The sequence below is a fragment of the Pempheris klunzingeri genome, chromosome 11 (assembly GCF_042242105.1).
Source record: "Pempheris klunzingeri isolate RE-2024b chromosome 11, fPemKlu1.hap1, whole genome shotgun sequence".
Classification (NCBI taxonomy): Eukaryota; Metazoa; Chordata; class Actinopteri; order Acropomatiformes; family Pempheridae; genus Pempheris; species Pempheris klunzingeri.
The window spans coordinates 6,021,679-6,036,373 of NC_092022.1; the positions used below are offsets into that span (position 1 = coordinate 6,021,679).

Here is a 14,695-nt window from a genome sequence, read left to right on the forward strand (position 1 = left end):
ACATTTCAGAAAGGCAATACAAAACAATAAGCAGTGAAAAGTACTAAAACAGATTGTTTACTGTTCATTCATGATAGAAAAAATGAAATAGTAGAGAGTAGAGAAACCAATCAATCTGAAATAAAATACTTAAGCCAAACAAAATACATAAAATGAAAAGAAATACAGTTACAGAGCAGTAGAAAGTTGTCAGTTTCCCCATATGCAACAGAAAAAATAAAATTGCATTAGAGAAACCAATCAAAAGCAGAGGAGAACAACCAAATTTTAATTTAGATTTGAAAATGGCTAGAGTTGGAGCACATTGAGATTATCAGGAAGTTGGTTTGATGTGTGTGCAGCACAGCAGGGAAAACCTCTACTTCTTTCTATTTGTTTGAGATGATAAAATGCTGATTTAGCTGTTGCCTTGATGTGGCTGCTGAAGCTCAGATCTGAGTCTTTTAAAACACCAACATTTCTAAGTTGGCTTTTTGTCCTTACAGTGGTGAAATCGAGCATAGCAATAACTTTAATTCTTTTAATTAATTCTTTTCTCTGTGCTGCCAAATACAATGATTTCTGCCTTGTCTTTATTTGATTAAATGACATTTAATTGCCACCAGCTATGTACTTGCTGTAAGCATTGATAGAGTCCAAGGGACTATTGTCACTTTGTGAAAGAGCAACATAAATCTGTCGTCTGCATAGCTGTGATAAGCTATGCTATTGTCATGTACGATTTGACCCAAAGGGAGCATGTACAGGTTGAATAGTAGTGGCCCAATAATGGAACCTTGGGGGACTCCACACATCATGGTGATCTGAACGGATCTATGCACCCCAGTGGCAACAACATAACCCCTGCCTTCAAAATATGACCTAAACCAACTGACGACTACTACTACTACTCCTCCAGCGTGTCAGGCAGTATTTTATTGCCCACAGTATCAAAGGCTGCACTAAGATCAAGCAGCACCCAAACTGATGTTTTTTTAATCTGTGCAAAAGGCCACTTCATTAAAAAAAAGCAATTGAGTAGAATCAAAGTAGCTTTCTCAATTTTTCTAATAAATGGAAGATTTAGGATGGGGTTGTAAATATTGCCTGTCTTAAATAGGAGGTTCATAAGTGCAGTTTTCAGTAATTTTAGTAAAAGGTCTGACAGGAGCAAGTCATTTACAATTTTCACCACATCCATTTCCAAGCAACTTAAAAAATCTTTAAAAAGGTGGTTGGCAAGGTGTGAAAGCAGTTGGATGAGTGAAGATTCACTAACTCCTCAAGAGTTTTAGTATTGATAGCGCCGAATGTTGATAGTCTGGCCAAATCGTTCCTGTGTGGCTGCAGTTAGCTTCTCAACAGTGGCGAACGTAAGAGAAAAAGGCTTGTTTAGCCTTTATTCAATTCAGAATTGTAGCTACAATGTTGTATTTAAAAATACTGTAGAGACTCTGAAGATTAAATCCGCCCTGCTAATGACCAAATCCAGTGTGTCCTTAATTGTGTGTGGGGCCTGTCACATGCTGAAACAGGTTTCACAGAAATCTTTCAATGTGGATTTTGTGATTACTGGTTATGACAAGATAGTCAGAATTCATTGTAGTAACAGACAGAGATCAATGAAGTTGTGAACAAACCTTGTAGAGGATCTTGGAGCTCTGCAAAATGTTAACAGCAGGACTTTTGGTGTGTCTTTACACACGGTGCAAAGATAGTGAAAGGAGGTAAAATTACCACATGAAAACAGCCAGCATTAAAATAAATCTTTATATACAGGAGCAACACCACCAACTTTCCTTTCAGGTTGAGAAACATTCATAAAATTATGAATGAATTATAAAAGGTCGGAGTGGCTGACTCAATGAGAACTGGGGCATTGCTACTATTACTACTAACTGAGACACATGTCATGGATGACCTGGGACTTAAAGCCAAGAGTGGAGGTGGATCCTGGAGGTAGACGCAGTGGAGGAGTTAGGGGGGGATAGAAAAGGGATTGTTCAAGATGAAAGGGTAGTGGGTAAGTTTGGTCCCTGCCATGGCAAACTCTTTCATCTAGTCAGTGAATTCTAGGAGTAGAGAGGAGGGAGTGATAACAGAGGAGTGAGAAGTGGATGGAGTTTTAGGGGGTGAAGGACGTGAATCCTCGCTGGTGGCACAGGCACTTATCCTCAGATATAAGCTGAATTAGCAGCAATAAGCACTGATGGCTTTTGTAGCTGACACGAGAATGGACACTCAGTGAATGTTTAAGATCCATTAATGCATACACTACAACGTTTGTGTGATACCTGATGGTAGTTGCTGCCTCTGCAGTGTTTTTTCTGGTGTAAACCTTTGATGTCTGCAGAGACAGACCGATGAACCCACATAACAGTACCCACTTCCACCAACTAAACACTGTGGCAAAAACAAAATGATTGCAGTAGTGCTGAAGCATCAGGCCTCAAAGTATGAACATGGTAGAACATGATCCACTGTGTAGTTTCTTGCCATTTAATAAACTTGGACTGGTTTGTATTTTATTTTTCATCTGTACCCTGTAGCAAAATGCCCAAACCAACACGCCTTAACCCTCAGTGTGCCGGTTTCAGTTAAAACATCAACTCAGGCAGCTGTGAAAAAGAAAATCTCTTGCCTTGTTACATCCAAAGTAAAAGGGGTTGCTGGTGGGGCCGTTCATGGCGACGCACAATACTAAACTGCTGGATGAAAAGAAAAATGTACTGACAAGTTTTTCCTGAAGGAGGCGCTCAAGGAAAGACCACGGGTAATGTAAATCAAATGGGTTTCTCCCCCTGGGAACATGAATGTGCTCAGCGAATCGGCCCAATTGACTGTGATACTTATGCAAGTTCAAATTTTGGTCGAACTTGGTCATTGACCAACATGGACATTGAAAACCCACTTCAGATTGCATGGGACTCTGGCAAGTAGTTGGTTAAAAATTCTTTTTTGTTGGAAACAGTCAGGCAGCAGTGAATCAGGTAAAATAGAAAATGCAAGTACATAGCCTGCTGTATGAAATAATGAAAGCACACTGGCTACATTCAGTACAGTCTTTACAAATGCTATAATAGTCTGGTATCAGGCAGAATAGCCATTACTGCTCCATTATTCAGTCTGACAATACCGTCTGTGCAGCATGGCAATGATTTCCTGTCTCAGAGCACTATCACTGTTATAATGGACACTTCCCAAACAAACAAAAGAGATGTCATTTTATATGAGCAAGACAAATGAGGCAACCAAGGGGATGGAAGAAACAACTCATGCTCATGGTAACATGAGGGCAAATAGGTGGGTGGGTGGGGAGAGGAGCAGGAATGTAACGCTAATGTAGTTCCCTTGCTAATGAAAGCCTATCTGCTAATACTGCATGATAAAGTCTTTGAAGAGAAGAAGATGAATTAATTTGGATTCGTACTGTAACACATAGATTAACATGGCACGAGCAATGATTTAGGACAGTGATTTAACTGTTTTTAGAGGATTAGACAATTATTACACCCTGTCAAAGTAACTGCTGAGATCTCATGATGCTAAAAGCACGTCCAACTGAGCAAGAAACAAAGGTTGATGGGCTATTCAGCCAGATTATCATAACCACTTTACTTGGAGCTACGAGTGAAAGTGAGCACACCTGAAATGTCAGTGATAATCCCTCATGGGACAAGATATTTGTGTGCCCACAGAGATAAACTAGGCAGGTCAAAGTTGAATGAATGAAGTCAGCCTGGAAGCTGGGACTCTTTATAATGGACAGTTTCAATAGTAATTTGTTTAAAACTTCTGACGGCTCATGTTTCTAGCCATGTCTGACTTTTAAGCAAAATGTAAGATGTACCTGATCGTCCAACCACATGGCGGTTAGAGCATCATCAACATCGAACACACACAGGAAGCAAAGAGCGAGAGGGAGGAGAAAGGCAGACTGAGAAACCCACCATAGAACAGAGTTCATCCTCCTTTTTAACCTGCTCGATTTCTAAACGAAACTTTCACTGTTTGCATGTAGTGCAGATGAGTAAACAGAACAAAGTTGATTGGTGTATTGAAAGAGAAAGCATGAAATAAAGGCTTCAATATTAGTCTGATTATTGGTTATAAAGGTTGAGTTATTTGTACTTTGATTGGAGGTCATCACAGATTGGTGAGAATAACAGTGGGGATTTGCTGTATGTGTAAGGCTGCCATCTACTGAGAAGTGGCTTAAAACCAGAGCTGTGTTTGCAGTGAGAGGAACAGTGACGCTCCCTCAGCCAAACACATTTCCTTCGTGCTCCACAGTCATGACTGAGGGAACGTCCTGCTGAGACGGGTAATGAGGTAATTGAATTTCAATTTAGAGCTCCGTCTCGCACTTCACATCTAATCTGACCCAGGTCCCCCTCCCCGACATAAAACAAGACAGCGGTTTTAACTTTCACTCTCCTTTAGTTTCTCTTCCTGTTCCATCGTCAAAAAAAAATCACGTTTTAATGCCTGTAAAAGCTTTTCACTGCTTGCATTAAGTCCCATATCACTGTTTTAAAGAGTAATTCAAATTTGAGGCATGTTGCATCTCTAGCCACACCCCAATCAGTGACGCCACAGCAGGTGATTTGTTCTTGACAGCTGTGAAAACATCCATTGTGGCAAGGAGTGAACAAGTTATTCTATTCTTTCATATCTGTCTCTGAAAGCTGTCTTTTACTAATGTCTAATCTCCGTGTGTTCTCACACATCCACAGCTTGAAATGCATTAACAGACTCTCTTCTCTCGGCTATATGAGTGTTGAGCCAGGCCAGCGGTGTACATGAGGAGGAGGGCTGGTTGCTAGGTTGCATATTCTTCCTGTTACAAAGCTCTTTGATACCCGCATTGCTGTATTCTCTCATTGCCGTGCACCCACTCGCATGGCTGAGGCCAGGCACCTACACACGAGAAAAAGGACATGCACCAGCGGGTAAGACCTGGTTTCCTCCAAATCAGGGCAATAACAGGTACCCTTCCACCAAGCAAAATATCAAGGCTGCCTCTCCGCCGGGCAGCTAGACAGGAGCCGTCGAACCACACTAACAAGGTGAGCAGACAGTGTGAGCTGTTGTGGCGGGTGTCTGTGCTCCTTCAGGAGGAACCGTCAACAACTGAACTGGCGCCGCTAATAAGGTGTCAGCACCGCTCTGCCCCTCGCCGAGAGAACAACCAGGCAGCTCGCACTGAAAGCTGTCGCTCCGACCGGAGTGCAGGGTGTTAAAAATGCAAAGGGTATGATTCATTACACGAAACACACCTGCCTCATCAGGCTACAGTGAATCACAAAGTAGAGCTGCAACAGAAAAAAAAAAAAGCACAGCATCTCATCCCTACCAGAGATGCTGTGGAATATTTTGCCCAAATTGGGAATGGATGGCAGCATGAGATGTTCTCCACGCACGAGTAGTGAAGCATGGAAACATGACGGCTGTTCACTATCTCCACCCAAACAGGAACAGCCTGTGTGGACTGTGAAAGGAAATTTGAAGGTTTGAATATTCGAAGTCCATCTTAATACAACGTTCACATGATGTGCAATTGTATGTTGAGTTATCGTCACTGTCATTTTTTCTCCTGTCCATACGGGCTGTGAAGTGGTCCTGATCAAAGTGTAAGACATAAGGGAGCAAATCCATAGTCTTTAGTTCAGCTAAGGCTCATGTAAGGATTTAGCCTGAACCACAACCACTTCTTAGATGTGTCCAGTGATTAAACCAGACACTTAACATACTTGGAGAAACAATCAGGGCTTGGTAGGCAGAATTTAGAATCGAGACGCCATCATCTTACATAGCCATGCAGCCACCGCGCTACATCCATGAAAAATGGACTCAACTCAACTTAAGTTAACCGCTCCTTGCAACCGCTATCCACTAATTATCCACTACTGCATATAAATATTATTTTCACATGAAAATAATGTTGATGGAATGAGTCCATCTCTTGTCAGTGATTGGTTAGGGGCAATACAGTTTCAGTGATCAGGGTTAGCCAAATCCTTTACTTATGTGTTTGTTTATTGGCAGTAGGATTATTTATTCCATAGAGCTGCCTGCCTGTAACTTTGCCGTTTATTCCCATTCGATTTGACTGACTCAAACTGCTGAAGCTTCATATTAACTCCAGAATGCATTTTCACATAGAATTACGACTGTGGATTTCCCCCCCCCCCGTTTCTCACACAGCATTCACTCTTGAAAAAGATCACTTCAGGGCCGAACAGGACGACAGCAACCAATAACACTTTCAACATATATGGCAGGTGAACGTTGTATTAAGATAAAACCAAAAAGATCCAATTCATCCTTTAACAGAGCATTTCTTTGCATAACAAGCAGAATGTCAGAGGCCATAGGGAACATATTTTTAAGTGAATACAGCTTTAATGTGTAGCTCTGTCAGCTGTTAATATATTAATGTATGAGGATAACGAGGCTTCTGCTTCAGACAAGACGTTAAAGAAGGTAAAGATAAAGTGCACCGTCTAGGTTGCAATCTTCTTTTTATTAGCCGTTGCTGCTGTGTTGAAGCTTATTTTGCAGCCTGCATTCTAATGAGAGAAAGCGAGGAGGGAGGGGATGGAGGGAGTAGTTGGGGAGGGGGGGTTGTGTAACTGTGTTACATAACACAATGTGCATGGCCTTCTCTCTCTATCTTGCTGTGTACCTCAGACAGCGAGACACACAGCGGAGCGGGGGGGCTGCTTTAAAAGGGTGCTGGTGTTAATGAGGGCGATCTGAAGAGATGTGCGCCTCGCTGGAAAGTCATACCTCGTTACGGCACTGTTTCTAATAATGCCGGTGATGAGGATAAGTTGTTTGGGAGGCAAGGGGACACAGCGAGCGGACCCCTGGCTTGTCTGAGATTAAAACTCAACCATCGAGTGGCATTCAAGTGGGTTTGCTGGGTAATTAAAGTGGATAAAATGTTATTGCTTTCACCCTCGGCCCACCTTTGGATGCCTGTCAGACATTTTGGGGAAAGGACAGATCACAATTTGGATTTAGCCTCAACACTGATATCGCTGCTTTTGTGCTGCTTTGCTGATTACAAACCCCCCAAAAATCATGCATATCTTAAGTTACTTGTTTTTCTTTTTGCTTCTTTCTTGAACCCTAATTTTGACTTTAATGTGTAACAGTTTAGCTTCTACTTAGCTTTGGCGTGTAGTTTGGTCTGCATTTGATATATTTGATTGTTGAGATGTGACCTTATTTCAGTGAAACTCCTCAAGCCAGCACAAACAGTCCGATTCATTCATACAGTACAGAATACTCCGCCTCGTCCGAGAGACTGAAAAAAAAAATCCAATCCTGCTGATAAAAAGAGTTTATTTCTGCCTTAAATTGGATTGAATACAAAATTAAACACACTAAGTAGAAAATTTACAGCTCATTTGTTCTAATCTGAGTTCATTTCACACATAGAAAACATATTAAAACACACATCAGTCCACATTTTCAGGGTCTGTACTTGCTGTCTGGAACAAACACCATTAGTTCATGTGTAGTTGACTCTCACGCAGAATGTCTCCTCCGTCTTCTCCTCCAGGTTGTTCACGTAGACCAGTATCTCCACTGAGCCGGGACTCTGGCTGGGGGCGAATCGTAGTCCGATGGTGTAACTCTCTCCCCCGCCGATCTGAGCACAGTGAGCACAGCAAAGGCACTTCATATTCATCTGAATGCTTTGTGAGTGAGAATTGATAATCTTTCCACATGCAGAGTCACTTTCACCTCTGAGATGATGATGAAAGGTCGCCTTTGCATGTAATCATTTATTATAATTCGTAGTGGGTATGCTTGAGTATGTAATGACTTGATTTGAATTTGATTCGATGGTGTTTGCGAGTGCTTATATTCATGTAAAGTAAAATGCTGTAATTTGTTCAGGGATACATTGTTTACATTATTCCAGAGGAATGACAGTCATACGTGTGGTTAATATTAATGTCCCAAACCACATATATGATTTACAGTATACAGGTCCTACAGTTTTGCCCATAAAATACACCAGTTCCAGTTGTTTCTACAGATCTGAGCTCTTCCTCCAGGCTAAATCTGTCAGACAAGAAATGAACAGGGCCATGTAGTCTGAGTAAGACCCAGATTTAAATCATAACAAATGTTTATCCTTTAAAGCCGAAGAGAATACCACAAACGTAACAATACATGCCTCATATTGACAAAGACATTTTAAAACTTTTTCAGATATCTACCAAAAAGGAGCAGCCAGCCACCACTGCTGCTGCTGGGAATTACACTGTACGGCTTTGCAACAATGTTAAACTACTGAAGTGCTAAAGTGGCTATGTGTTGTTTTTTTTTTTACTGCAGTGTCATAAAAGTCGTGTGTATAGAACAAAAGCGTATCCTCACCGTGGTTTTCCACTGCCTGATATAATGAGGATTGTCTGAAACCAGGAAATGATTACAAGAGAAAACCCAAACGAATTGTATTCCTCATTTTTCTAACCTCTTGACATCCTGCTTTATTTTTGTCTAAATTGCCGTCACCACATCCACAGTGCGACTCTTATTATTCTTTTCTATTCAAAGGCATACAATGTTTAATGTTTTAATGCTTTTCTTGTCAGGGCTCAGAGTGTGGAAACGGTTTTTATTTGGTCATTTTTTTTGCTTCCCCAATATTTCAAACAGGCAAGAACTGTCTTTTCTAGTATTTTCTGTAATAGCAAGCAACAGATATATAGGTTAATTTGGGGGATTTATGCTGTAATCTTCCCCAAAAGCACAGCAATATTGATCTCTGCTTTGCTTTCCCTGCTGACAGCTGGTTTTATAATGGTGAGGTATTTATGTCAAAAAAGAAAAAATGTCTCCACATTTGCTTAATGCTACGGGCACAGTAAATTCTTTAGAAGACACCTGGAGCTTCACTGACAACATGGAAAAAACATTGGGCTGTTTCTCACTCTCCTCCTCCTTGGGTCTAATTGACGTGTCTTCTGGACAGCAGCAGCGAACCTCTTAAATACTTTATGTGAAAACATACTCGTGTTGCATCTCGTTCATTTAGAATGCTGGTTTTCCATTTGTTTTGTCATTTCACCACACCTCAGCAAATGACAGACAATGACGGCTGTGGCCCTGGTACTTCATGTCTGTGTGTGTGAGTGAACCAGCTATTACAGACTCTGAGGCTGACAATGAAACAACAGTAGTTATAACTTTGCTGTGTTCCTCCTGTTTTGTTCTGTAGGCAAACATGGAAATCCTTCATTTGTCTGCCAGCTGAGGAATGAACAGTCAACATGACAGGCCAGACATCATTGATGTCTTTTACTCACCTGTCAAGATGACAGGTAACTCAAAAGCATTCCCCCCACATATGTTACAGTAAACACCAAAGGTGAATTATCATAGACAAAATGTCTTATTTTTCACAATCAGCATGTCGGTCCAAATATTTCCCTCAAAGATCAACAGCGTCAGTGTGTGCGGTGATGCATGGGTGGGCTGCATAGGCAGTGATGTGGCAGCAAAGCCAATTCATCATTATAGATGAGAGTGAACCAAAACTGATTTTGAGGTTCCGGCAGAACCAAGACCTACAGTAAAGGCTCGTCCACACATGAGGCAATTCAGACACGCTTTTCAGTCCGTGCACCTGACGGAACAGGCCTGTAGATACCACATAAAGGCTCGTGATTTACTCTGCAGCATGATAGGAATATATTATGTAAAATATTGGAGTACTTACTGTGCTCTGTAAGTTGTCTACACATTATATATGTGATATAATGAAGTTAAAGTAGGTGAAATAGCCCCAAAAACTACATGGCATGGTTTGATAATTTACAGTTATTTCCTAGTGTGTCCTCTGAGGTTTCTACATACCCATTACATGCATTTTGTCACGGGAGGAAGCTGATCCAGCAAATATCTTCTTTATCTCAGCTTTGTGACATTATCATCACTGGAATGAGTCTTAGTGAAGATGCTTCAATTTCCAATTTCAGTCTGAATGGATAGAGTAGTTTAAGATATAGGAGGATTTTGAAACCTGTCTGACATTAATAGCAGCTAACGATACAGAGAATTTATTTTCTCTGCAGTACTTTATATAAAACAGGATTAAGAAAGGAAAAAAGACTTTCCATTAAAGCTTATGCTAATCATTTAACAACTGTGGTGGCGGCGGCGGTGGTGACGACACTAGGTGCCATCAGTCCCATCAAAATACCTGTACTGATGCGATGTTCGGTTTCCTCAACAACAAAGACAAGCTTTTGTCAAGGACAAAGGTTCTCTTTTGTTCTAGGTGTTAATACAAATATTGATTTTATGGGAGTAAAAGGACTGCTGACTTTCTGTCTTATCTCACCTGGAATTTATCCTCTTTGAACTGGAGCAGGTCTGGGTGGTCGGAGCGGAGCAGAAACATGCGGCTGCTGCTGTAGGGGTTGGTGTAGGTGATTTTCCTGGAGCTGCCACGCCCACCACCAACTGGGACAGACACCTCAAATGCCTGCACACATACAGTTATGTGCCATAATTGGTTTGTCGTGAAATCATTTGGCCACAGGATGCTTCTTATATCAGATGTTTGTTAGATGTTTACAACGACAAACTATGAATGAACAATTTGCACATTTGCATATTTAGATCAAGTAATTTCTGTGGTTTAGGCTGATAACAACACCACCAGTAGGCATTACACATTAGAGGATAAAATCTAATCTTGACACTTAGCTGCAATGTGAACATAACCTTCAATAGTTGGTCACTTAGATTAGAAAGACAACAGTTATAGAGGGGACTGACTTTGAGTGCTGGCCAGGGCTCAGCTGTCCTTAGCCTTTTCTTGACATTAACCATAAAGGGGCTGGGAATATCCAGCTCAGCCAAGAGTGGTTCAATAAGCACTGAATGTGACTCTGAGTGCTTTGACTTAGACTGACCCTTAAGAGAGCTGTCCATCATATCACTGTTCTTGAGAAGTGCAAAATAAGAGTAAGAACCGAATCTAAAATCATGGTGGCAATTACCACATTAGAGAACTCCACTGATTTGGCTTTGCACTACTAAAACACTATTGGACTCAGGATGGACAGTAAGAAAACAACAAACAAGAAAACTGCTGCAGCAGAACCAGAGATATCTGGAGAGACCTGCACAGAACCGATCACCGACAATTGCTACACAATGCACGCCGTTTCGATTTGTGTCCAGTTTGATCCTGACGTGCTCTGGCGTCATGCACGCGTGGGAAACAAAAACCTCACGAGATCAAGGCAGCCGCAGTTCTTAGGGCCAGACGCTGCAGCTGGTCTCCACTGATTGAAAAACCCAGGGTAACGTCTGGTTGTTGCCTGATCAAAGGGCTGATTGGCAAAATTTCTGTGTAATTATACTATAACACTAGATTGTAAACTTTGTGGAATGAAGGTTTAATCTGTTAACAAGCATATCCTGCTTGGTTGATAAAAATAATAATAATAATAATGATGATGATAATAAACTGAACATGAAGAAGAAAGGTTATTTACATGCCACCTAAAACTAGCTGTTAAAAAGTGCTTTACAAGGCAGACAAGCCACAAAAGAAGTAGTCCTACCTTGGACAGCACAGGCCGGTGGACGTTGAGACAGAGCAGCCAGGCGGTGATTAACCGGCGGTGCTCCACATCCACCGCGTTCATGTATAAGAAACGGCTGCCTGCTCTCCATGGCTGCACCTTCAGCTGGAGCTCCTGCACCGCTGCAGGAGGCAAAACAAACACACCCTCTGGGTCCACCTATGAAGACCGGATGGGAGACGGTGGTAAAGGGCGATTGGGTTTGGCAGAGGAGTGCGAGAATGAGAAGGAGACAATTAATAAAGAGAAACAGAGGCAGTGACCAAGTGACAAACAGAGATTTTATACGAAGAGGTAAAAAAAAAAGGACAGAATTAATGGGAAAAGGTGGTTAACAGAGTGAGGGAAAAATAACGCTGGAATAGAAGTGTACAGGTTACAGGAAAGAGTGGGTGAGAGGAAGGGCGAATGAGGTTCGGCGAAAAAGGTAAAGGGGGGGGCAGACTATGAAATGAGTGGAAAGTAGAAGCATAAAAGTGACAGAGAGACAGAAGGATGTGAGAATGAGATTTACTGTGCAGCTCCTTTTCAATCTGTTGAGAAGAGCAAAGCTATTCTCTGGCGGGAGCTTTATCCTGTTTTATAAGACTCCTCCGATGCATTCCACAGTGAGCTAACCTGCCGAGAGTCAGATCAAAGCGCCGCTGATGCATACGGTGAAATCTTTTAAAAAAACATCTGTCGCTTTTTCAGCCAGTACCCTATTTCTTCAGAGAGAATATGCTTGGGTCATACTGTACGCACCCATGGTGGATGTGACAGTCCATCACTTTCTTTTTTTTTTTTTTTTTATGAGAATGTGTGAGAATGCCCTTTTAATGCAGCTCTGAGTGAAAAGCATTGTCAAACTCTCTACCCTCTTGTTAGTTATGAATAAAAAATGATTTATTTTAAAATGTTCACGTGTTCAGGGAGCAAAGAACCGTTGTTAATTTTCTGAATCGTGTTGAATTGTGTCCCAACTTGATCTGACATGATTGCAGGAAGAAACGGGGGACCTAATAAAATGAAATGAAATGACATGAAAAGACCCATTACTCTGACAATTCACATTTGCACATTCTTGATAATGACTTGAATCTTAACCTGGAGTTATTACAAAAAAGGCTGTTCCATGGTTTCCTGCTGCTAAGAGAACAATTTGCATGAAGTCATTTTTGGATGGTATGGAAATTGCTAACACAGAAAAAACAAAGCTCTCAACTTCTCATTAGGTATGGAAGAATTTAGGGATGATTTGAGCTGTTTTGATTCCATTTCTTTGTGTGCTGCTTCCCATTTGTTTCAGCCATGTTCGTCGTGAAGAAAGTGAAAGCAAAAATGATGAATATAAGAGTGCTAGGAAGGATTTAGATTTAACTCAAACACTTAGTTCACCACCATAAACTACTACTAAAGTTTCTTTCTCAAATTACAAGCTCAAACAAGAGAAATTACAGTGCTATGAATTCTGGTTTGGTTTCCGACAGTCATGACGAATCAAATAGAAATCTCCACTCAAGGTCTTCAAGGGTCCAAAAATCCAAAATGATGGACAACCTACCCGAGCCTGACATGCATAAATTAAACTTCAATAAAAAAAGACCTGATCCAAAGGGAACCGAGACTAAAACTAATCTAAAATGTTGCGGATGAGGGCAGAAAAAACAGCAACACTGGCAGCTGCTTCATTCTCCTCCTATTAACAAGCACCTGGCATCCAAAAGAGCAGCGATAAATGTCCTGCACCTCACAATCTCCATCTGCCTCAAAAACTACGGTTTCTACTGCAATGGGTAGATCCAAAGGTCTGCTTGGATCCAGTTGCGTATCACACATAATGACACACAGACCCCTCTCTGAATTGAAGAGACTAGGCACGACTCGGCCACCAGGTTGGGTCTCATGGCTCATCTCTTTTTGATATATGATGCGATGAGGGGGCGAGCTGCCCCACTCTGCTTTTTTTTTTTTTTTTTTAAACTCTTTATTTATGTTTTTTATTTTCTACAGACAAAAAGAACCGACAAAAAACAAAAAGTTAACAAATGTAGTGGGCTGCTACTGTCAGAATAGAAACCTTACAAATTCACTAAGTCAGGGGTCTCCAACCTTTTTTCAAGCTTTGAGCTACTTTTACACAGCAAGAGCGTCAATGAGCTGCCCTCATCTCGAAAACTCCTGAGTAGCTGTGTGATCAAGGATGCGTTTACCTGCAGATAGATATTTTCAGCCAATTTGTAGAAAGTTACAAAAGATTTGTTCTTCTATATTACTGAGTTAACGTTAATGTTTGCAGACTGTATAAAAATGAGACAAATCAAGCGAATGTGCATTCAGAGAAGGCTTTTGGCAACCCACCAAGAAAGAGCTTAAAAAGTACTGGTTGGAGATGCCTGTGTTATATAGTGTGACCATTTTTCCCATCTTTTCTCAAATTTGCCCATCCCACTCTGCTTTTTACTTTGAGTACCAGGCAACGTCACAGATTTGTTCAGGGACCACAGTGTAATAAAGTTACTGTGAAATTAACTGACTCGAAAAAGCAGGTTTACTGTTTCTCTTGAAAATATGTACCTCAATCTCCCGGGGGTGTGATGAGAAACATTTGACCTTGCAAACAGCCTGCTTCCCCCTCAGCACCAGTGATTGGCAGCTTCGCTGGCCAGTCACACAGCTGACATCCACGCGTTCCAGGAAATGGACGTAAATCTGCCAGATCTGCGACGGCGCTGCCATCCACGTATCACTATCACAGAGGAAAACATTGTCAGGAACAACTGAGTTTAGGCCCCCTGGAGACGCAAGGGGAGCAGCATGAGGTCCGACATGAGGAAGGCTGATCTCCAGCTGTGCTAGCATTTTAATAAGCAACAAAATCATCATCTTCATCACCCTCCTCCTCCTCCTCTCATTACTGAGAAGAAAGGAATTCAGCCAAAGTGGCCCTAACTGACTCTGAGAGCTGTGAGTGGGAGGCGATGCAGTCACCTACTCAGCACTGCTCTGTCACAACAGCACTCAAGGAGCGTTGGGGGATATTTGGTACAGAATTCAAGTGATGTGGGTTTTTGAAAGCAGAGACAACATCACTAGTGATGAATTGATGGATT

General features: G+C 41.5%; 1 protein-coding gene across 1 annotated transcript in view; it reads right to left on the reverse strand.

The window, feature by feature from the left end:
* Positions 1–7,379: 7,379 nt before the first annotated feature.
* The window catches only part of nphp4 (nephronophthisis 4), a 153,849-nt gene continuing 146,533 nt past the window's right edge, over positions 7,380–14,695 (reverse strand). The window contains exons 26-29 of the mRNA XM_070840057.1: positions 14,160–14,331; positions 11,583–11,762; positions 10,349–10,492; positions 7,380–7,642 (exon numbers count right to left, since the gene is read on the reverse strand). Coding sequence (XP_070696158.1) covers positions 7,502–7,642; positions 10,349–10,492; positions 11,583–11,762; positions 14,160–14,331 — 637 coding nt within the window. The 3' untranslated portion in view covers positions 7,380–7,501. The remainder of the gene's footprint in view (positions 7,643–10,348; positions 10,493–11,582; positions 11,763–14,159; positions 14,332–14,695) is intronic.